Source organism: Ursus maritimus, unplaced genomic scaffold (assembly GCF_017311325.1).
Source record: "Ursus maritimus isolate PB19 unplaced genomic scaffold, ASM1731132v1 scaffold_10, whole genome shotgun sequence".
Taxonomy (NCBI): Eukaryota; Metazoa; Chordata; class Mammalia; order Carnivora; family Ursidae; genus Ursus; species Ursus maritimus.
In genome coordinates this window covers 63,923,131-63,947,759 of record NW_024423344.1, presented here as the reverse complement: position 1 = coordinate 63,947,759, position 24,629 = coordinate 63,923,131, and the positions used below count along the sequence as shown (strand labels likewise).

The 24,629-nt window shown below is 41.4% G+C and overlaps 1 protein-coding gene across 1 annotated transcript in view; it reads right to left on the bottom strand.

Annotated features, from left to right (window-relative positions):
- The window catches only part of GPC6 (glypican 6), a 1,044,955-nt gene that overhangs the window by 73,110 nt on the left and 947,216 nt on the right, over window positions 1-24,629 (bottom strand). The window contains exon 6 of the mRNA XM_040623810.1: window positions 14,719-14,862. Coding sequence (XP_040479744.1) covers window positions 14,719-14,862 — 144 coding nt within the window. The remainder of the gene's footprint in view (window positions 1-14,718; window positions 14,863-24,629) is intronic.

Genomic DNA, 24,629 nt, shown 5'->3' with positions numbered 1-24,629 from the left:
GGAACACAAGCAGGGGAAGTGGGAGAGGAAGAAGCAGGCTCATAGCAGAGGAGCCTGATGTGGGGCTTGATCCCATAATGCCGGGATCACGCCCTGAGCCGAAGGCAGACGCTTAACCGCTGTGCCACCCAGGCGCCCCAGGCGGGCCCATCTTTCCCACATATTTCTAGGTGGTTTCACAGGAGATGGGAGTGAATTACTCTGATGTAATCGATCGTCATTCCTCCCAGAATGCTAGTGTTTGAAAGCTGGAAAGGATCTTAGATTTGTCTCCTTACTTTTACCCATCTGCTTTGCTCTCCTCCCCCTGTCATTTTAACTGAAAGAAGAAAGCTGGAGGGACTCACCCCAGATTCTAGTGCTTTCTCAGTGTTTTCATGAGAAAATGGCAACATTTTGGAGTGGATTCCTCTTGCCAGCTAATCTGAAGTCAGCTTGGATGGCAAGGATGGTCAGTGTAGTTTTATTGATTGTGACAAGCATACCACTCTGATCGCCTCACGTCTGCTAGAATGGTCGTCATCAAGAAGAGGAGTGGAGGGTTGGCAAGAATGTGGGCAAGAACGAACCCCACTGCAGGGCTGGCAGGAATGTAAATTGGTTCAGTCCCTGTGGAAAACGGTCTGCAGAACCTCAAAAAATTAAAAATAGAACTACTTTGTGATCCTGCAATCCCACTTCTGGGTATTTATCCAAAGGAAATGAAAGGACGTCAAACAGATATTCTCAGTGCCATGTTTACTGCAGCACTATTCCCAACAGGCAAGATATGGAAGAAAGCTAAGTGTCTGTCAACAGATGAGTGGATAAAGAAGATATGGTGTTGTACACACACACACACACACACACACACACACACACAGAGGGGTACACGCACAACGAAATATTATTCAGCTAGGAGAAAGAAGGAAAACCTGCCATTTACAGCAACATGCATGGACTTTGAGGGCATTATGCTAAGTAAGACAAGTCAGACAAAGACAAATACTGTAAGTGGAATTTCAAAAAGCCAAACTTGTAGAAACAGAGAGTAGAATGGTGGTCATCGGGGGGTGGAGGGCAGGGCAATGGGGGAGATGTTGTTCAAGGGGTACAAACCCGCGGTAAAGAAACAAAGCCAAGTGCAGCACTCCGGGAGGCTGCTAGTGTAAGAGTCTGTGTCTGTGTCGGGGCAGGGGAATATGGAACCTCTCTGTACTTTCCATTCAAATTTGCTACAAACCTAAAACTTTTCTGAAAAATAGATCTATAAAGAGAAGAGAAAAAAAAAAGATCCACCTTTTTTTGTGACAGTGAATTCAACAAGTTCAATTTACTTTATTTTTCTTTGTGATGTAATTTGTGGCTTTTCTTTATCTTAGAATGAATATATTCTATATATGGGCTTACTACAACCAGCATGACATTATTTTGAAAGATGCATTACTGGATGTATTACTTGAATGAATGGAAGTTGAGAAGCAAAGAAATATCTCAGCCCTAAGTCAACGGGATTTTTGCAACAGCCACATCATCTTTCTGGATTCCAGTGTCTTCACTGGCAAAGTGAGAGCATTGGACTAGATGGACTTTAATATCCCTGCAACCAATCGAAGGATCCCTGAGTGTAGAGCACATGTTTTGAATTGTTTTTCCTTGGTGGTGATGGCCAATCTGCACTTTGGCTCAGTGCTGTCTCACTGGGTCCTCTTGTGACCCTCTGGAGGAAGGTGGTCCAAGTTCACAGTGAGGAAAGAGGCCTTGGCCGGCACTTTTAAGGATCAGGCCTCGGGCTTCATTTGCATCTTTCTTTACTTACCTGAACACATAGTCTTGTTTTTCGAGTTGTCATGAGCCAGCCCGAAGTCAAATATGACTCTGGTGTTTCTAGATAAATCACAGTCCTGTTTGCATCACAATGACTCAAAAGCGCTGAAAAATTGATGACCACAATTCCAGATAATGCAATGATTTGGAAGACAAAAGTTCATAATAAGGATGAGAACCAAAAGTCAGTAATCTCGGGGGGACTTTGTACAATTCCCACAAGCATTTAAATAATGTGCTGAAAGTCTCTTATCGTTTTAAATCAATAGAGCTATAACTTTTACTCTTAATCATCAGTCCAACCAAAAATAATTTACTTGCTTATACTATTATTGTTTAGGAAGATCTTAAAAATGAGAATCTTGAATTCCAGATCCCCATGGTCAGCAGCCTTTGAGACTATATGGGTGTCGTAACAGAAAGCAAACTTAGGAGGACAGTTACCCAAACATTCTGTAAACACGATAGTGGTCATTCAAACCCACCCATCCCCCCAGGTTTTTTCTTCACCTTCCTTTGAGTGAGCAATGCACTCCTCCAAGCTTCACCTGGAATTCTGTGAAGTTGTTTTGGGGACCCCAAAGAGCCTTAAGTATCAGAAAACAATGCTTCCTTCCTTCCTCCCCCCCGCCCCCCAAATAGAGGATCTTATGAAAGTACTGCGGGCAACAATGAAGAGACAAAATAGCAGTAAACCCACAAAAATGCCTGTGTACCTCCTGTTTGACTTTTGATGGCAGTAGAGGCATCACGGACACCAAGAGCATTGTAACACCAGGCCCCTGGGAAACAGAAAGCCAGCACTGGAAGTCTCTTCAAGGGAGACATCAAATAGCTGGCCCCCGTTGTTTCAAGCTTTACAGACAAGGTACCATACATGAGCACCTTGGTCTCTTCGAGAGCACTCCACACACGCGCACCGGGATAGGCTGCTGCGCGGACCCCGCTTCCATCTGGAGCCATGGTGCATTCGTAAGACAGGCAGGCGGGACAACTGGGTGGACGTAAACCCCGGGTAGCAGTAGGAAGCCGGGTTCTTGCTCTGGCTCTGTCCCTGGGCAAATCTTAAAAACTTTGTGCCTTTGTTTCTCCTTTTATTTTTAGAAGGGGAGAGGTCAAGACGGAGGAAGAAGAGCTGTACGATCCTTCTTCCCCTTCTTGTCATCCCCCATTGTCAAATCTCCTCTCCAGGCACTGATCATTTTACAGTTCAATTACTGCCGACGGCTCGTCTCTGTGTTCACCTTCCAGTGAATTTTTTCAAAAAGGCTATTTCAGATGCTGTTCACCTTCGCATCGGATTCAGCCCCTTAATTTGGGTTTTCACGTCCTCCGCGAGTACTTCCCTCTTGTCTGGCTTGACTGTTTGTAACCCAAGCCTTTCCGTGTCGGTCCTCGGTGGTGACGTGCGGCCGAGAGGTGGGCGCAGCGCTCAGGAGTAGGTCGCGGGACACCAGGTGCCTCCCCTACCCCGTGCTCCATCATTCCTCCGGCTGATTTGCATCCACCATTTAGTGGCAGGCTTCCCAGATACTTTCCTAGAACTCTACTCTCTTATCAGCTTCCCCAACGTGCAGCCTGGGACTTTTTTATTGGAATCTTGCTCTGTGGCCGCCGCTTAGAGAGAAAGCGCCAGTGTTCACGCCCTTTGACAGCCAAGTGGAAGCCGGCGGGAGCTCGCGTCCTCTGCTTGTCCCCAGAGACTCGTCGGAAAGGCTCCGAGAAAGCTTTCGTGGCCTCAGCTCTCCCCGAATGCCGAAGCCTGTAGCCAAACCAGCCACTTTCTGTAAAGAGTAAGAAGCCTACCTACAGGCTGTGTGTTAGAGCCAACATCGCAATGAGTAACCAAGATCTTTGAAATTAGATGTTGTTCATGATAATAGTAACAACAGCTGTGCTTAATCTAGCGGGCAGCAGTGGCCCCTCTCTGCGGAAGGGTAAAGTTTAGGGCAAGACACGATGAGAGGGATAGGAAGACCTGGAAATGGGTGGTCAGATTTCATTCACAGCTAGGTGATTTTCAATTGTAAAAAATAGCAATGAATCACAGACATTTATATAAAAGTATCATGCTTCAACTACAATTTGATAAATTATTGTAACAATCTCTGGGATGTTCACTTATGACTGCTGGACGCAAGAAGTGTATCACAATTAAAACACACACACACACACACACACACACACACACACACAGAGTCTTCTCTGTTACACTGTGATCCAAGTTATCCAAAATCCGCTTCAAAAAATATTCCTAAGGACTCATTCTACGTCTCACCCCCAAACTGTGTGTGTGTGTTTTTTTTTTTACAGAAAAATATGTAAAGGGCTTTTTGTTTTATTTATTTTGTCAAGAAATCTTGACAAAAGAGAGGATGAAGCTTTCTTCGCTTGAGCCCTCACCATTAAAATCCTAATGAAATATTTCTTGTTCCTTGAAGACTGTTGTATAAAGAAGATTTGATTTTCCTGAGTAACTGGAAACATCTTCGTGGGGACATGTCTTGCACTAAAGATAGCCTCTGGGTTTTTGGATTTTATGTGAGATCAATTAAGGCCGTTTGCTGCCTTTATGTTTTCTTCCCAGAGCTAGTCTAGTTGCTTCGTGTTCACCCCTTTTCTCTAGCACTCAAGGAGCTGCAAAGAGCAGGCAAAGGAAATGCTCAGCTTTTTCAAGTGCAGAGATGAGTGTTCTTCACCGAAATGAATGCAGGCTGCTGTGGGGGAGTTTTCTTAGGTCAAAATCCCTTAGAATAAAACTTACAAAGTCATTGTTTTCTTGCCTCGTTACACAAATAATTTATGAATTTATATTGTAATTTTTCTTCCAGCTGAATCACAGCTTGACGATTTTGCAAATAATTCCACGCAGAAGCCAATGGCACACACATTCCTGAGACTTTCATTGCAATCAATAAGTTTGCTGTTGCTGTCAGCCTATGCAATTTCTCTGATTAACCTGTGAAAAGTGTTCTCCTTCATGAATGCTGTTCAGAAAGAAACAGATATTGTAAAAGGAGACAAGGGCAGGTTCCAGAACTCTAATTCTTGGTGATCTTAAATGATGATGTATGAAAGAAAGAGAGAGGGAAAACAATTTGATTTGCTCCAGCTAGGTTGACCCAGAAAGGAGAAGAGCAGAAAAATTGCTTTGCCTAAGCAAACATGACATCAAGTCAGACAAGAGCAGCATTCACAAAATGCAATATCGAGGCTTTATTTAAAATATATATAGTCTGGATCTGAAAGACACTTAAATGCCGGTAATAAAAAAGTCTTTGCTCATTCTGGTTTTCTACTGCTATTTTTCTACTACTCGCTGGCAACAGTTTCTATCTCCTCCCTTGAGATACTGTCCTAAGATTTGGAGTGGGACTCCTTTGCTCTGGTTGAATTATGATTGAACTCAAAGTTCAGATAGGCAAAGAAAGCCATCCGACACTAAAAGTCAAGCTGACTTCCAAAGAGATCCTGGTTTTCTAGGGCAATATAGACACTGCCTTTGTAACAAAGACTTAGAATTCTCTGAGGAGTGTAAAAACATTTAAGCACAATCTTTACCAGTATCTAGTCTGCGTGGAATTGTAACTAGTTTTGCCTGGCATTCCCCAAAGTGTAATGAGCTCCTTGATTATGCTCTAACCACCTATCCTGGGTTCAAATCAGTGCACGATAAATATTTGTGGAAATGAATGATTTTCATCTTCTTTTTTATGTAAGGTTTGTCTTAGAGTTGGAGAGAGTAATGAGGTAGATTTTTATCAACTTAAAAATCTTGCCTTGGTCGTACCTCTTTGTGGATGACAATATTAGCGTTCGTTCACATGTCCGTTTTCGCCCTATGTGAGACAGAGGGACACACGCCCCCACCTTCTTGACACTAGGCTTGGTCACGCGACCCCCTTTGGCCAATGAGCCATGAGCCGTGTGCTGTGCCCCTTCCAGGTGGAGACTCCGGTAGTCGTCTTTGCCACATTCTCACTTGCCCCGCTACTGTAACAGGTGAAGCCCCAGATGACAGCTGCGCTGTGACCCTGGGTCCTGGAGTCAGGGTGAGGATCCTGTGCAGGTGACCCACAGAAAAGCCATAAAGCATACCTGGCACGAACGAGCAATACGCTTGTGTTCTTTGTGAGCTATTTTGGGGGTGTTTGTAGGTGCCACATATTGCCTAGCTCGGCTTATCAGGATCGATCAAGTATTGGCAAAGCTCCCCAAGATATTACCCAAACCCAACTTCCAAAAAATTATTATTATTTTTTAAAGATTTTATTTATTTACTTGACAGAGAGAGAGAGACAGCCAGCGAGAGAGGGAACACAAGCAGGGGGAGTGGGAGAGGAAGAAGCAGGCTTCCAGCAGAGGAGCCTGATGCAGGGCCTGATCCCATAATGCCAGGATCACGCCCTGAACCGAAGGCAGACACTTAACGACTGAGCCACCCAGGCGCCCCCCCCCAAATTATTTGTTAACCAGCAATATCGTGGTGCTGTTGCAGCTGCTGGCTGTTCATTTACTGTCAACCTGACTTTTTTTTTTTTTTAATAGCTTGGCCAGTCTTTTAGGTGTTAGGAAATACCCATGAAGTCAGAGCCTTTGACGATAATGACCATGAATGAGCTTAAGTAATAAAATTATTGTGTATTGCAGATATCTTTCTACCTTTAACATTTATGAAGCGAAGTCAATTTTCACTCAAACAGGTTTCTTTTCATCTGGTTTTCTCTACAATGTTTATGCCTGAGGTTTATTGCTAGCAGTAAAGAGTGTCCAAGTATGTTATGGGAATAGCCAAATTCCCAGGGCTTTAAAATGTATTCCATAGGCCCCAGAGTCGGTTAAAAGCTGATTGATTACACAGCAAATACATCAAAACTGGTATTTATGCAATATCCCATTTCTTCAGCTCTATCTCTTATAAGCGGGAACATCACATTTGGGAGTTGTGGTGCGAATATCTCAGACAGCTATGAGAAAAAATTACTGCAGAGTTTCCATGACAAAGAGAAGGTTCTTTAAGCTGCTCAATAAGTTAATAAAAGATCTATGGCGACTGAATGCCTCTCATGAACACATATTTTAAAAGGTGTGGTTTAAGTAGTTTAGTATGGCCTGTCTATTCAGGCTTTCATATTCAAGTCACCAAAACACTTATTACATAGCTGGATAAAGGACAAATGTACTTTCTCAGCAGACCGGTTCAGAACTGCCAAGAAAGTTTCTGTTTAATTTGTTCAAGAGATGGGCAAAAAGTTCTGGCTTAAGAAGGGAGAATGAGCTATAGGCTAGCCTATCCCAAAGATGCTACAGATGTTTTAATGTTTTCCATTTGCATATTTGGTCAATGATAATTCATTTGTTAATATATCTTCCATGTATTCTTTATTGGTATAACCTATTGTAGATTACAAAATCAAACTCCTTTTTCCTAACACTTTATGGACTCTATACTAGATACTATTCCCTAGAGGAGACAGACTGTGTCTAACAGGTTTGATAAGTGATGCTTTTTTGCAAATAGTCACTCTTGCCTTTTTGATGATGCCAGCACTAACAACGGGCTATGATACAGACTGTACGCGGTAGCTAGTTCTACTAAGTGCTATGCAGCGGAGAAGAAGCCAGGACTACACATTGGTGATTGACTGAGGCATAAAGGACGCACCAATCTGGGTTTAGCTACAGTCTAGAAATTCTGAAAGAAATGTTCATGTCTGAAGGGAAAAGCCAGCATATCAGCATACCATCAAACAGAAAGAAAATCTGTATAGCCGTATTTGGTATCTGAAAGTATAACATTTCATGCTTATGACATAGTCAGAGGTCAGCAAAGCTCTAGCTTAAATATTTCTGAGGACAAAGTACAGTTTTAAAGAGTTGAAAATGGTTTGGTTGGTCAAATTCCCCCCCAAATGGTTATAAGGACCACTTACTTATACCTAAATGGTGCAAAAGGTCCCCCTTCCTTTAAAACGGGTGGCATGACTTTATTCCATCGTTTATTTCATTGAGAATCCATGTGATTCTCTGCACGTGCCATAAAGAAGTGGGGCAGAACGGGCTTCAGCATCTCCCGGGGAGGAACGCGGCCAGTGGGGCGGTCCCTTTTCTTTCTCCCCGAGGCATATAGCCCAGTGCAATTGAACACAGCCTAGCCTGAGCTCAAAGAGAGGTCTACGCTTTTCCAGTTTCACTATTCTTCCACATTCCTGAAAGAATAGCTTCTCCAGGATGTAAAACCAGTCCACTGTCCACTGGGCGTGAACTGAAAATTCCACATCAGGAGTGGACATTCCATCCAGGTTCCCAACAGGGCATACCACTGAATCCTCCAAGCCCATGGAATAAGCAGAATATCCTGCAGCTAAGCCACCCTTTTCTATGTGTGTCTTATGCTATTCCCACCTGGGCCTCATCAACCACAAGCCCCTTAACTGGAAGGAAGCCCGTGTCAGGCTGCTGTCCCAGCTACCGCTCGCTGCTGCTGTTGCCGGGAGAAGGGCAGGCACCGAGACCGAATGAGTTGGGTGGTTTGGTTTTAAAGTTTTGTATTTTCTCTCTGCTCTGAAAGTGCGCTGTAGTTTGCTGCTGTTATTACCAAGGGTTCATTGAAAATGAAACTGGGGTGTCTTGGTGGGATTTTGCAGTAAAGAGATAAAGCAGGTTCGGGCAAGACTGGGCAGTTCACAATTTGAAGTGGATTGAGCGGTAGCCATTTGTTTGCTGGGCTGAATGGGGCATAATTTATGCAGCGGCAGCAGAGGCTGAAAGCCAGTCTGGCCTTGACCCATTTATCTTTAGAAAACTAATTAAAGTGGAGAATCTGGTTTACTGTTGTTATTGAGGTTTTACTTTTTCCCGCTCGGGCCAAGCAGAGACTGAGGGGTGTGTGTGTACGAGTGTGGGTGGAAGGTAGGAAATATCAATTTCACAGCTGAGGCTCTAGATAATAAAGCAGTTTCTTAAATACAGCCTGACGTCCTTTTGAAATGCAAAATAGTGGATTTAGCCGGATGCAGAATCCTTTGAGGTGACAACGAAATGCCATGGCAATTTAAAATGAACAACAGAGTTTCCCTGAATCCTTACAACCAAGACATCCTAAATCACACCAAAATGGCCCCAAAGAGCAGAGAAGAACATTTTTATGACCAGCATTTTACTCTGAAACTGGGATTAACCATCAGGCAGGAATGATACCAGAAACTGAGTTGCTTTGTCCATTTTGCTTCAGAATAATAAAATAAAGTGCATAACTTGATATTTTGCAAGTTCTTAAATCTATACATAATAATATCAATAATTCATATTTAGCACCAACGGCAAACCAGTGAATTTCAAAAGTAGCACTGTATTTTTGGCCCAGTGAACGAAGATATAGGAGGTCAGCAGGAAAGTCCAGCAGACAGGGTGGGGGTGGAGGATGATATTATGATTTACGTTCCTTCCAATAATATTCCTCTTGGGGGAAATCTACAGGGCCCCTGATAACCGTAAGATAAGGCGATTGGACTGGCTCAACGGCTGGAAAACCTAGAAGTATCAGGAGAATGTTGCTGGGAAAGGCGGGCGCATACAGTCTGAGCTGGAGCTACTCTAATTTTATCAAATGAACCAAACTAATAGAACCTTGACTTGTCCTCCCATGACGTTTGCTCCCCCCATTTCCCATGTAGCATCAGGAGACCCTAAGCCATCTGTTTTCCCTGTTCCTTCTTCAAGGTCTCCTCTTCCAGAGTATTCCTGTTTCAGATTTACCTCTTCAGTTTCCTTTCTCATCAACCTGCCCTGGGCTCAGAGAACTGTGATGATGAATGGGAATATGACTCAGGGGACCATTTCCTTGTAAGGAAATGAATTTTAACAGAGGAATTCACTGCCTGAATTGAAGGCCAGGCAGACACGGAGCGCTATGATGTCATAGGCGTGCCGTGTGAATAAATCTGTGCTCTGCAGGTAAGAGTCATCTTCTCTCCTGCGTCCACAATGCTGTGCAGAGTTCAGAACATTATGAAAAGGTATTATCAGCATGGGATGGTAGTATGAAAACCAGATTAGAAAACTTAACTCTCTGATTATTATGGTTAATATATAAAGTCAGGTAAGATAACCTGGGTGTGCCATCCGTCCTCAGCCCCAACACAAACCACATTGTACTAAGATATACCCAGGGCGCCCTCCCTGAATGCTCTATGAGACATCAGTAAATTCAAGAAGGAAGAAAAAAAAGAGTAAACAACCCATACCACAAACAATTTCTTAACACCCTAAATTCTCTGTCCTAGCTAATGGAAAAATTAGCTCCTTATGCATGAGAGCTGATGTTGGTTTGTTGTTATTATTAGCGAGCTAATTATTCGCTCAGCGCAAGAAGAAAAAAGCCAATATATTCTATCAGGGAAGAGCTAGTTTTTCAGGCAGACTACACATAGTCTGAACATTGGGACAGAATTTAAATCAGCCACCAAATGAGTTAGTCTAACACAAAGCTTAGATTGAAAACCTTGCCATTGGGAAGGAATACCAATATGGTTGTTAACCATAAATATCAAGCCGAGAGCAAGCCTCTAAACCCATCGGTCATGCGCAGTATTCAACGCGCTTTAGTCTGGACAGGGAAAGTGGAGGTGGAATTTCTCAAGAACTCTCTGAAATGACAAATTTGTATGAAGACAAATGAGGATGAGAGTAAGAAAAAAGAAGACCAGAGCTTACACTATGTTGCATTGTCCTCCACACAATCCTCTGGGAAGCAAGAGGAAAACAAATTTAAAGGAAAAAGAAAGAGAGATTATTCTATACATAATAGCACAGCACAAGTATAACGTTTAGCTTTATAGGGCTGGCATTCCCCCACCCCTACCCCAAACTCCCTCTGAATGACCAGGAGAATATTCGAGAAGCCTGTACGACACAGTACGATGTTGAATACTTACTGCAGGGTCATTGGTCTAAATCATCACCAACTTGATGAATTAACTTCCATGTCTGTTTTTTTTTCTTTTAAATCTACTTTTATAAAATACATTCCTCTAAGATACATGATTTAAAGTATATTTTGCTCTGATGATTCCACTGGAGTAAATAACCGACATTCCCTGCCCAGTGTGTCCAGGAGCTCTAGAGCATGTCATGTTCAATTTTCTGAGCTGTACAACTAATTGTCTTTCACAGCCGATAATCTGAAATATCTCTGTATTCTCGGATCTTCAAAATCGAGCTCTTTTAGGTTCATGGATTTTTAACAGTTTTTACTTCCAGTGACATTCCAGTGGAAGTTTCTTTAAAAAATAAACTCATAGTTTCATGTTAAATTATGTAAGAGAATTCATGAAGTATAAATTTAAGAAAAAAAGGAAGAAAAATCAATCTTTTGCAAATAATCACCTCTGGCCTCTTTAACTGAAAATCAGTAACAGTAGGCAGGGACAGAGGCCCGCTGGGGTGGGTGTTGGTAACAGTAAAGACATGTGACCATGCGGCACCAATCTGTTAACCAAAATATTTGATGGCATTTGTACCTTCAACCAACCATGGCTGCTGCAGGAAGGACTGTGATAGTCTTTGATGAGTCAGCTTTTCATCAGCAGCTGAATTTATGCAAGTATGTTCATTCATTATTGGATAATAAAAATAACTTCAGGGTAGAATGTCTGAAAGCCACTGACTACCTAAACTGATTTTTATGCCCATATTAACTTTAGAGGAACAAAGGGAAAAGCTTCCTAGTGATATAAAGGAGTTTATAAGTTCCTTAAACACCTAATAGAGGTTAAATGGTGGAACTGATGTATTCTTAAGAAAGAATTTTGTTTTTAATTATTTTATAGAAGTTCTAGCAGCAGTTGGCCCAGGTTGGGGTTAGGAGCTTTACTTCTAAAAACACCCCCATAAGTACCAGTTCATATAAAAAATAGCTTTACAACAATTGATATAAGAACATTGACTAAAAGATTCCAAAGTTAATTAACACAGGTACTCATTTTAAGTGGTAGTAAGAAGCAACGCCCCAAGAGCTTTACAATTTAGTTATTTTTCACTTTGGCAAAAGCAGTGGGGTGACTGGGATATTCTTTTGATGCTGTCCTTGAAGGATATTCTCTGCTGAAACACTTAGAGAAATTAAGGGAAGTCTTTTCCAATTATCCACCTTTTCTGGGACACATGCTTCTTATAAATATTCAGGAAACAACTTTTCAGGAGAAAATTAAAACAGGAGTAGGTAACATGAGACTTGTTTATAAACAGTCAAAATAGGCTGTAATATATGGCAGACCCATCAAGAGAGTTTACCAATGCATGCATCTTGAAGATGATTTGGTCTGACTGTTGACATACAAGCTGTCATATAAACAGTTGGTCTAAGGTAACCACTTTACCTTTCCACTCTTCAGAAATACTTTGAACCCTCAAAAGGAAGAAAGCCTTGGGGGAGCCAGGGGCTGCAAAGTTAGCTTTGGGCCTAATTTGTGTTTCTCAAGAATAACCCTACATAGTTCCTTTTGATGTGGAAACAGCCCCTTGCCCTTAGGGACTGGGGAAGTGACTCCGGGTCAGTTGATGGCTGGCTGTGAATTACAAATCACTAATTCTTACAATTTGGGAATTTAATTCAATAAAACATTAATAAATCTGCCATTCTCTCTTATAGAGCCTGAAGTCACACCTATGAGGAAGTTAAGTACTGTGTGCTGTCAGAGAACATTTCAGAATAAAACTGACTTACTGATTTATATTCCTATGCACTGAATCTGGCCCTTATGTACTCAGTCTGGTCCTTGGTTTTTACCCATGATTATATGATTAACCATTACTGATGCTTTTCAGAAAAAATTTGATTAAAGTATATTTTGGGGGGTGCGTAAAAACAGAAGAGCCTAAATCAGTTTGCTATTTGCCAATACTCTTCAAGACCTTTATATTTGGGGCATTTCGAAGATCATCAGGGAATTTCCTTTCGAAAAAGAAGGTTCGAATTCCAATTTCCTTATCTATCAGATATAATATATCACATGACAATCTCAAAGCATTGATGTTTTATTTAGATTGTGCTAAATTGCATACATACTGCTGTCTTGAGAAAAATATTTTTCTTGCTCTACTTCCCTGTTTGAGTGTGTGTGTGTGTGTGTGTGTGTGTGTGTCTATTTCTCCTGGGGAGGAGAGAAAACTGTGCTTCTGTTTCAAAGGGAAAAAACATTAATTAGTAGTCATAGATATCATTATATTGATCCAATTCAATCCAATTTTAACTAAGTGCATAATGCACCCAAATTGTTATTAAATTTTACTGATTGTGGTAAGAACACTTAACATGAAAGCTACCCTCCTAACAGATTTTCAAGTGCATGAAACAGGACTGTTATCTACAGGCACAATGTTGTACAGCAGATTGCTAGGAATTACTCATCTTGCACCGTGCCCCAGTTCTTAAATTAGAATTTATGAAAATTCCAAAAAGCCTGAATTATTCCAATAATTAAGTTAGAGCCAACTAAAATGGAAAAAACAAAAAAAGAGAGAGAGAGTGAGAGAACTCAAACCCATACTCACCATTTGTGCTTTGGTGAGAAGGATCTTAATAGACAGAGGAGTTTGTAAAGTAAAAACTCAAACAATGGACTCTCATGACAACCATCATTTCTTTAAAACAACTGGCTAGTGGTTCAGGGGAATCTACTTGGTTGTTTAAAAGAAGAAAGGTGACTACTTTTAAACTCTTCCTGAAACTGTGAACAGAGAATAGACATGACCAAGGTAACATAGAAGGTTGAAGCAATACCCAGATGATTCCTTTTTCGAAACCTACACCGAAGTGGGGTTTTATTTGCTAATAAACAGTAATAGATTTATAACACAATTTAGCAGCTAATGACTCCACTTACCCCTTCACTTTGGCTCTTCGTGGATAGGCCTTTATGTTGTAAGCACATTTGATTTTTACAGACAGAGATGCTGAGGTGTACTTACGTGGAGGCCAAACTCAACCAATTTAATCATATGAATCCTACAGTGTGGAAGGATATTAACTAAAGTGATAAAGTAATTTATGACAGTGACTAATAAAAGTATTTTCATAACCAGAAACCCTTGAGATCTGAGTTTATATGACATAATCAGATGTGGTTCAGGTATTTTATGACCTTAAGGTTTTTATCTGTTAATTTTACATCAAGGTAATTGGCAAGGCAACATTAACAGTGCTAACAATTACAGGTATATAAATTGTTTATAGTGCTATAAATTGCATTGAAAATAATCTGGCAGTATTTCTTTGAAATTATGAGCTTTTCATTTTTTATGGCAAAATTTGATTTTTAAGACATTTAAAAAATGGTGTTTACTATGTTTATGGTTGTATTCTCCAAGTGAATTGCTTTGCTGATAGATATCATTTGGTGCCCTGATACACATTTAAGTGGATCAAAGAGTGACATTGTTAAGGCTTCCAACTTTTAAAAGACACACAAAAAAGAAAAAGAAAATGGTAGTAACATTGACTTGGGGTCTCTTGGCAAGGTCTTTCAAACAGAAAACTTTACACACCAGAAGGCATAATAAAATTACACTGAATAAATAACAGAAGCAGGTGAGTAAGAAATGTGCTATTGTAACTATATCTCTGGAAGATATAGTAACTTAGTCTTCAGATTAATATTTCAGAAGAAATATGAAGTTGAAAGTCTGGCCACTGCATGAGTGGATTAATAGTGATAAGACGCTTTAAATAATCTAATTCATGACCTAAAAGGAAGATCTCATTATTTTTCAATATTCTAATTAAGACCAGGAGCAGATATAAGAATGAGATGACTTTTACAACCAACTTTTTCAGAGTCCCATCACGTCTCCTGAAGAATAACCTCGATAACAGAAAGTGCGCACAATGGCCATCAGTCCGAGAGAACTCACCAGCCGGTCCAAGCTCGTGCCTGCGGCAGTTGTGGGTCTCTCCTCAGGATTGTAAGGCCTGAACCGCGTATTAAAATTTTCCGGAGCTGAGCGAGCAGATCGGAGGGCTGGAGCAGGTTTGGGTTGGCCACACCCCTGAAAGACCTGGAAGAACCATTGAAAGGTCAAGAAAGTTACACAGTGAGTTTCTTCCTAAGACCCTGGTGCGGAAGCATGCAATGCAATGGCTTTCCCATTTTTCATGGGACTCCTACCTCCAGTAAACTCTAATCTCTAAATTTAAATGACAACAACCGCTAATATAACAGGAAGAACTGACTAGACAGAGGTGGGGTGCCTGACTGTATGCCCTGACTCTTGCTTTCAACATAGACAGCCCGTCCTCATTATTTATGGATTCTGTATTTGCGAATTTGCCTACTCGCTAAAATTATTTTGCAAGCCCCAAATCAAAAGTCCCACGCTTCTGTAGACAAGAGCTGAGTGGCCCTCCAGGCATGTTCCCAGCTGAAGCCGAACAAAGTGATGGCCGGCCTTCTTGTTGCAGCTCACATGCTGAAAACCAGTGTCCTTTCTGTGGCCTCTTTAGTGCTCCGTTTTTCACGTTCTTGTGCTTTTCCTTGGCAGTTTCCCTGTTTAAGAGGCCCCCAAGCTTAGTGCTGCAGTGCTGTCTGGTGTTCCTGAGCACAAGGGGCTGTGATGTGCCATATGGAGAAAATATATGTGTTGGATAAACCTTGTTCAGGCAGAAGTTCTGGTGCACTTGGCCATGAGTTCAATGTTAATGAATCAACAGTATATATTAAATAAGGTCTCTTCAAGAAGAAATACACGTAAGTTGCCTCTTGGTTGGTTGACCAAAAGGCAGCTAAAAGCTTGCAGGAGCCTAACCCTGTGTTTCCAGCAGTTCAGTATTTGCAGCCACGTTATGAGACAGAACGATCACAGATAATGAACATCGACTGTATTAAAAATAGGAATTGTAATTGCTACATCATAGGATGATGTCAGGACTAAATGAACGTGACTGAGACATTTTCATGTACTTGAATTTGGCATTTAGTAAATATCTGAATGGGATTCCTGTTACGGCGACAAATATATTTCGTGTCTAGCATCCAAGACCACATAACCTGAGTGGCCCCGCTGTGAATAAGGAAAACCTGTACTGCAAGAGTTCTTTGAAAACACTCTTTGGAGCAAAGGTGCAGAAATAGGACAAGCCAATGTGGTGAAAAATCCCTATAATGACAGTTCCCTCTAATTTTGTTGTTGACAGCTGTGCACGTCACGGTTAGGTTTGCCGTGGGAAATCAAACATTTCAGCGTAATGATCTTAGGGACCAAGCAGCCAGTTCTTTCCCACAGTGATTTCACTCAGGGTGGGGTGGGGACACTTCCTTGGCTGTTTTTAGAAGCTTCCTACTCTCTGCTGGTTATCAAGAGGCAATACTCCAGTCACATTTTCAGGGCGTTTTGATGAAGTTGAACTTGACATTTCTTCCATTTATCCACAGGAGGTGGTGATTCTACTCTTAGCTACTTATTTCGGTAAACTCTCTGGGACTATGTGTGTCAGCTAATTCTGAACCTGCGCGCGCGTGTGTGTGTGCGCGCGCATGAGTGTGTGTGTGTGTGTTTAGAATACATGCATGCCTTTCGGTTTGCTGATTCGATTCTGCTTTCCTCTAAAATAAGCATTTTTCATCAGGCATATTATGGGATTCCACAGAAGTACACAGGCGCTCTTGGAGTGACATGCCCAATGACAAATTCCATCTCAGACACAATTCATTTGGTGTTACCACTCCAGCTAATTTCTCTTTGGTTGAATTCAAAAGTTCTCCTTCAACTCAGCATTTTGCAGAGCAGGAGCACTTTGTCCTGGCATTCTCCGAGACTGGTCTTAACACGCTATTGATTATTCTTCGCTCACACGATTTCTGAAGTTGATGGTGTAAACCAGCGTGATAAAGATAGTGGGCCCTTTTCTCCCTAGTGCCTAAATCACTTCCCAGTGGCAAGGTCATTGCTGATGGGAGGCATTAACATTTCCAAAGCCCCGGGGTTTTGTTGAGTGTGCTATTTTGGATTGCTCGGAATATGACAGCTGACTTTTAGAAAGTGTAAAGCCTAAGGCAAAACAATGCTAATGGCCTTGCTGGGATTTCTTGAGTTGGGGCACTGAAAGAGTTAACAGGACCTTCTTAATTTGCCCTTTGGGAAATAGCTGGCTCACTGGTTTAAATTAAATCAAAGGAACAAGAAATGCCCTGAAAGAATATTAGGGCCTCAGGGGAGATACCTCATCATAACAGAAAACCTTACCACTTGTTTGATTTTTGTTTTCTTTTGAGTGTTAATTATACAGAATGGGAGTAAGCCAGTATAGCCCCGTAGCCTTTTGTTATGTGTATCCGGTTGGGATTTTTAAGGTGACTTCAGTACAGAAATTGCTGAGAGTATGATTCAAATGGAGGAAAACACTGCCTTTCATTATGATGGAAACAACACCTCACCTCATAATAGTTGGAGGCCTAAGGAAAAATTTGTCATAATATGTCAAGATATGAATCTTGAAGGCCCTTCAACAGATTCTATTTTACCCTTAGGAAAAAAGGCATGGTCATAAAGAGATCCTTCAGTGGGAAGTGGCACGCCAAGGGATCCAGAGTTGGTTTTCGGAACTTTTTACAGAACCTGAAGGGAAGAATCGGAAAGGAGACTGGTGCACCCATGCGCCCTGTCATTGCTCAGGAACAACGAGAAGCCCTTGGCTGATGCTCATTGCAGAGACTGTATCTTAACATATATCCGTCATATTACTTAGATGAGTTCCGAAGTGAAAATCAATGCTTTCATTTATCATACGTGCAATCTGTTAGACAATATGGTTTTAAAACCTGGAGTTCACGGGATGATGGACAAAAGGAATTCTTGTGCAGGACATTCGGACCGTCTCAGACCATTTTCTGAGCCTACCGCAGCAGCGGTATAGTTAAGACGAAGCTCTGTGGCTCATGAGGCCCAGGGCTGGTTCCTCTCGAGGACCAATAAGGCTCTTCCCTGGTGGTCTAGAGCACCTCAATGTACTGTATTTCGAATAAGGGAAGCAACAGAGGAGGAATAATGGGGGTCGGTTAAGTGAGAGGTTAGATAAGTTAGCTTACATGAGACAGTAGATCGAGATTCTACTCCGAGGAGTGGTCAGGGCTGGAGATGTGGATCTGGGTCGCTAGCCTAAGGTGGTATTTAAAGCCAAGGGCAAGTACGTGGATGGGTGGCAGGTGGGGCTGAGGACAGTCCAGTGCCATGCCAACATTCAGGGTCCTCCCTGAACTTTAGTATCCTCCTCTGTCAAATGGGAATAATAATATTACTCATCACACGGTGATGAGAAAATGCAGTACATAAAAAACAGAAGCCAGCATCTGGAAAAATAAGTGCTTGACAGTAATTAGCTACTTACGTTATTCTACAACCGTCTTCTTTCTAGAAGTTTTGTTTTCTGAGTAAGGAGATTTGAGGGGGAAAAACGTCTGGGCTGATGTTTCTTCAATGTTTTCCATAAAACATTATTTCCAAGGGTTGTTAACAGTCATTACATATGCAATAAATTCCATGCGTCAAAGTGAAATTAGGTATCTTGGCAGGACTTGGTCATATGAGTGTGTGTTCTGACTCATCAGAAGGGAGGAGGAGGTCCTTTGCAGTAATTCCCAATTTGGCCACAGGCTCCCCAGAGGGTGCAGGAGGTTCTCGCCGGATGGATGTTGCAGGGAACATACCGTGGGATGCACCGTGAGGTTAGTTCTAACCCACCAGGAGGAGTGATTCAGATGTAACACATGCAGATGCATGGACTTCGAGGTGTTTGTGAATCCATTCTACCCTCCACTGCTTTTTCTTTTTTTAGATAAAACAATTTTTAAAAGTTGAATTATATTTGACATACATTATTATATTAGTTTCCGGCGTAAAACATAGTGATTCGATATTCTTATACGCTACAAAATGATCACCTCAATACGTCTAGTTACCATCTGTCACTACAGAAATTTCATTATTACAATATTATTGACTATATTCCCTATGCTGTACTGTAGATCCCTGCGGCTTATTACTATTCGTATTATTTTTATAACTGGGCATCTGTCCATCTTAATCCTTTTCACCTGTTACATCCCCTCCCCTTCTGGCAATGATGTTTGTTCTCTGTTATCTATTTTGTTTTGTTTGTTTGTTTTGTTTTCTAGATTGTACATATGAGTGAAATCATATGGTATTTGTTTTTCTTTGTGTGACATATTTCACTTAGCATGGTCCCTCCAGGTCCGTCCATGTTGTGGTAAATGCAAGAGCTCATTTTTTTCAATGACTGCGTAATATTTCACTATATATACCACAATTTCTTTATCCATTCATCTAGTGACGAACAGTTACGTTGCTTCCATATCTTACCTATTGTGCTGCGATGAACATAACGGTACATAGATGTTTTCAAATTAGTGTTTTTGTTTTCTTTGGATAAATACCCAGAAGTGGAAGTCCTAGATTGCATGGTAGTTCTATTTTTAATTTTTAAGAAACCTCTGCACTGTCTGTAGTGGCTGCACCAATTTACATTCCCACCAACAGTGCAGGTACCCTCCAATACCTTTAATTCAAGAGAAGAAATACTATTTTTAAGACACTAAAGGTCTTTTCTTTATAAGAGAACAGAAGTTTCTAGAGAACACAGTTGCAGGCAAGCCACCTTGTTACAGGAACATATCATTAGCTTTATTCCGTGAAGACATAAATCAGTATTATCTTCTGCCTATCTTCCTCCAAGGGATGTTGTAAGAGATAATTAGATACAGTGGTCCCCCCTTATTCATGGGGGATATGTTCCAAGACCCCTAGTGGATGCCTGAAACCATAAATAGTACCAAACCCTGTATATATGATTTTTTCCCATACATACTTATGATAAAGTTTAATTTATAAATTAGGCACAGTAAGAAATAAACAACAATAGCAGACAATAAAATTGAACAATTATAACAAAACGCCATAATAAAAGTTATGTGAACGTGGTTTCTCTCTCTCTCAAAATATCTTATTGTTACTGTACTCACTCTTTTTTCTTGTGATGAAGTGAAATGGTAAATGCCTACATGAGATGACGTGAGGTGAGTGACGTAGGCATTGAGACATGGCATTAGTCTACCAGTGACCTTCTGATGAAGGAAGCTATGTCAGAAGGAAGATCATCTGCTTTCGGATCACGATTGACCGCAGATAACTGAAACCCCGGATAAGGGGGAACCGCTCACTGTAATCTGCAGTTTTTGGCATTCCCAATGTAGACGGATGCTGAAAATACACAACGGAGTTATCCCTCCTGCTTAGTGGGCTTGCAAAACCTGTGGATTTGGGGAAGATATCTGGCTCATGAATTCTCTCTCTTAAGAGGATTACTAAAATGTCTCAGAAGTGTGCTGGCATTCTGAGATTAGAGAAACTGACATTAAAGATACAAAGTTCTGAAAGGAGAGACATTTTATTGTTTCGGAGAGGCGAGAAAGAGAGGAAGGTGGTGATAACAGGTTTGAGTGCTATGTCTTAGGTTTTTTAATATAAGACATTTTCCTTTAAGAACATCTCAGCATCCTAACGTATTTCCCTTAAAATAAAACAACGTGGTGCGCACTATTTCAGAAGCCCCCGTGGCTTTGTACCTACATATCCTTGTCTTCTGCCGGTTGATTATACATTCACAGAAGTCATTACTGTGACTGATAAGTCATTACAAGCTGATAAGCAGTGGCTAAAGATCAATCCCGTCTAGGCTCTCGTGTTTTTAGAAAAATTCTATCCTTTCACTTTCTACTCCGTGGGTTCTTATTGTGGTGCGATGTTGCTATTCCCATATATCATTTTGAAATTTGCAAACAGAACTCTCATCTTTTACATTAACATGGGTGGCAGTGAATGCTACCTAGATTTAATTGGACTTGATATTTTGAGAGTAAGTAATGTTTTATTTACTGATTAGATTCTCATTTATATTACAGTGTTAATGAATGAACTATTGGTCAGATGACCACTTGGGGAATTCAAATCTATCCTGTTCGTTCCCAAGGAAACAGAAGCTATCATATCCGCATCAGCTCTCTCTCTATTTTGGCCATTGTTTGCATGAGAGACAGCTGTGGCGTAAGAGAAAGGTCATGAACAAGAGTCTAAAAGCCTGGAGTACTACCTTCAGACTTTCTCCTTAAACCTGTGTGACCTTTGGGTAACATGTTCTCCCCCTTCCTCAGGGCTGCTGGGAAGATAAAATGATATGATGTTTGAAAAGACACTGAAAAAAAAAATGAGGCATAGAAATGTATTATTTTAACTGAAGTAATCTGTAATTAAGTAGCACAAGAATGAATAGCAAATCAAATCTATGGATTATGGAGAGTGATGCATGAATCATTTTTTATGAAGAACTGGATCTTTTACATTTTGTTCATGGCTATTGCTGAATCCCAGAATCTGTAAGAGTTCCGAGCACAGAGTATGTGCTTTTTTAAAAAAAAAAAAAACAAAAAACTGGGAGTGAAAGATTATGGATACGTGAAACTTTTAGTTATAATTTCGCCCTTTTGCAAACATTTATGGAAGGCAATTAGCAGACAGATTTGTGTAAAGCAAGATCAGAAAGAAAAGAGAACTTTACACTTACTCAGTGTCAACGATGGGCCAGACACTGTACTGTGTATTTTATATACTCTATCGCAAAGAATCAATTATCTCTTCAAAATCAATTTCAAATTGCTTCCTTAGGCTTCAGAAAAAACAGTGAATCATCCATCTGCATAAAAAAAACTCATTTGCTATCTCCCTTCCTCCACTTACTGTGCCAACTTAGAGCAAAACCAAATCAACAACTTTGTTTAAACTGATAAATAGAACCAAAAAAAATCCTGTTTCTATATCATTTGATAACAGCTACCCACTGTGCTTGAAAAGCCAATTAGAGAGCTGAGGACCCTGTGTATAAAATAGTTAAGCTTGGCTCTCTGATGGCTGGTGGGCGAGCTAAGAGTCATGGGTTCTGGAGATCACATCTCAAGCAATGGCTGTTTCTCGTAGCAAAAAAGACAACTCGGGCTGTTTGCAAAGCCTCCCATCTCAAGCAATGGCCATTGCTTGTAGCAAAGGGGAAGACAACTTGGGCTGTTTGCAAAGCCTCTCTTCCTGATTTCCCCACCCTGTGAAAATGCTGAGTGGCACCACCTGCCCATGGCTGTGGTTGTACCCTATGTGTCCCTGTGTCCAACTGTCTAAGTTGAGCACAGAGTTGGGGGCCCTTTCTCAAAGAGGAAGTGAAATATGTAGACCGAAATGGGTGTGCAGGAGAGGTCCACATATCACTAGTAAATAGATGCGAATAAGTTAAAATACCTTTTAAAATCCTATTTCATTAAAAGTAATAGCAAGAAAAGCCACATCATCACCACGATATAAGCTTAAACTGGCACCCTAGAGCCTCATTTCACACATTTTTTTTTTCCTGGCTCCTAAGAGCATTCTGCTAATATCCCATGAAGAATTTTCCTGAATGTAGGCTTAGAACATTTTAATAATGACTTCTTTCTTTAGATATAAAATTATATTCATTACGCTAACATTTTAAATATCAAGTCTTTTTATTTTTACTTGGTTTTATTAGTCTGCCAACTTTCTTTATGGATTGATTTTTTAAGAAATCAGGTTTTCATCCTAAAGTCTCAGAACAATCTGCTCTTCTCTTGTGTTCTTTCCTCCTCCCTCCTCCCCTCTGCCCCTTCCCCTCTCTCTCCTTTTTTCTTTGCTCCCTAACTCATGTTTTTCTTTCCTTGAAGACTGATTACGATGGTCCCTTAGCCAAGTCGTCTGGCAAATTCCACGTGGGTCGCTGGATGGGCCCAGGGCTCCGTGAAGAGAATTCCGGGTTATACTGAATCAAGTCAAGTCATCAGTTTCAGCTTTGGCTGCTTTTCACCAGCTTCAATTTTCAAAAGCCAGCTACCATGTCAGTTTTAAGGTTTTAAAAATTTACTCCTGATGCTTACGCAGCTTGGTTCCAGAGTATCTGTCAAATGTTTTGCATACGTCTTAAAATTGTTTCTTCAATAAAAGCAAATTCGTTCCATTTGCTTGAGAAGACGATTTTTTTTCCCTTGAAGGGTTTGCTTTCCTTAAACAGCAGAACACCTTGGTATTTTCTCCCCAATGGTGAGTAGGGAGGAATTACGAGGAACTGAACAAAGCATATTTTGAATGTGGTAAAAAAGAAACCCTAATCTTCTTGGCCTGGCTAAATGATTATTTCATATGCTTTTTGTTTATGGGTTTTAAAGCAATACTTTAAGATCATTTTGCTGAATTTCAATGAATGTGTAAATTTCATCAGCCTGGCTCTGTGTCATTCATTCAACCCATCACTCAACCAATATTCATTGAGTGTCATTATGGGCAGACACAGGTGCTGGGGATATGCCAACTGAGTAAGTCCCTGCTCTCATGAAGGTTCTGAGAAGAAGCGTGGCAATTACATCGTGATATATGCGATGGGGACACCCACGAGGGGCAACTAACCGTCCTGGAGGGTCACAGAAGGCTTCCTAGAAGAGCAGTGGTGTGCTGGAATGGGCTCTCAAGGCCACCTGTTAAATCGTCAGGAATTCCACAAGCCAGTCAGTAAACAGGGATTACTAAGAGTTACACTGTATAAACTTAAATTATAGATATTATATTGAAAACAAAAGCAATACATACTCAAAACTCATTACTTCCTAATTATTTACTCTTATCTATGCTCTTGAGGTGATTTATGCCAACCGCGTCAGTCAAGGGGAAACGTTATATTGTGGCGTGCTACTCCGTGTTCAGTGACATCACGCTGGTAGCTTGACATCACCACGGTGGGAATACTGACACAACAGAAATTGGGAAACACTGTGTACTAGAATATTTACTGCATTGAGAGCTGGCTGTGCAAGCACTCACCAGGATACCACTGAATCTTGCCCTGAAGTGAAGAAATAGTGTCTGGCAAATGGTGCATATAGGTGTTTGGCGTGGAGAGGACAGGAGGTTCCAGGATGTGGAAATAGATTGGGCAAAAGCATGGAGGTGATAGAAGATGGTTCTTTCAAGCAACAGAGCCAAGGCTGTCTTGTACGTCTGGCACGTACAGAGGTTTTCTTACCTCCTACGTTAAGACATCGAGTAGGACTCAGGTTGTGTTGGTCTTGTCCACTACTGACTCTACAGCAGCTAGCATGATGTTGGCAGGTATCAATGCTCAGAAACATTTGCTTTAATAATCCCAGGCACAGAGAGTGGGTAGGTGGCCTGGAGGGCGGCGGCAGGCTGAGGGCAGCATCGTGCAAGGGCTACACCTGGGCTTGCATCTAATGGCAACAGGGAGCCATGGAAAGCTGGTAAGCAGGGGAGTAATGTGAGCATATCTGCATTTTCAGCAATCCCTCTGGTTACAGTGTAGAGGATGGATCGAAGTGTGGCAGAACTAAAGGCAGGGAATTAATTAGGAGGCTGTAATCCATGTGGGCGATGGTAAAATCGGGGGAGCTGCTGTGGATGGATTCAAAAGAGATTGAGGACTGTTCAGCGGGGCCCTTCATGGAACAACTGTGAGGGCAGAGCAGAAGGGGAAATTCTGGAGTCACCTGGGCTTCGGGCTAGGAGCAGGTGCGGCAGAGGGGGCCCACGCGGGGACAGCAAGCCCTGGGGAGGGAGGCTTTGGGGGAGGACATGTGTGCGGTTTTTGACAAGGTTATTAGAGGTGGCGGGTGGAGGTGTGCGGCGGGCCATGGGATACACAGTGTGATTAGGAGAGTAGTCTGGGCTAGGAGAGATTTGGGATGAAA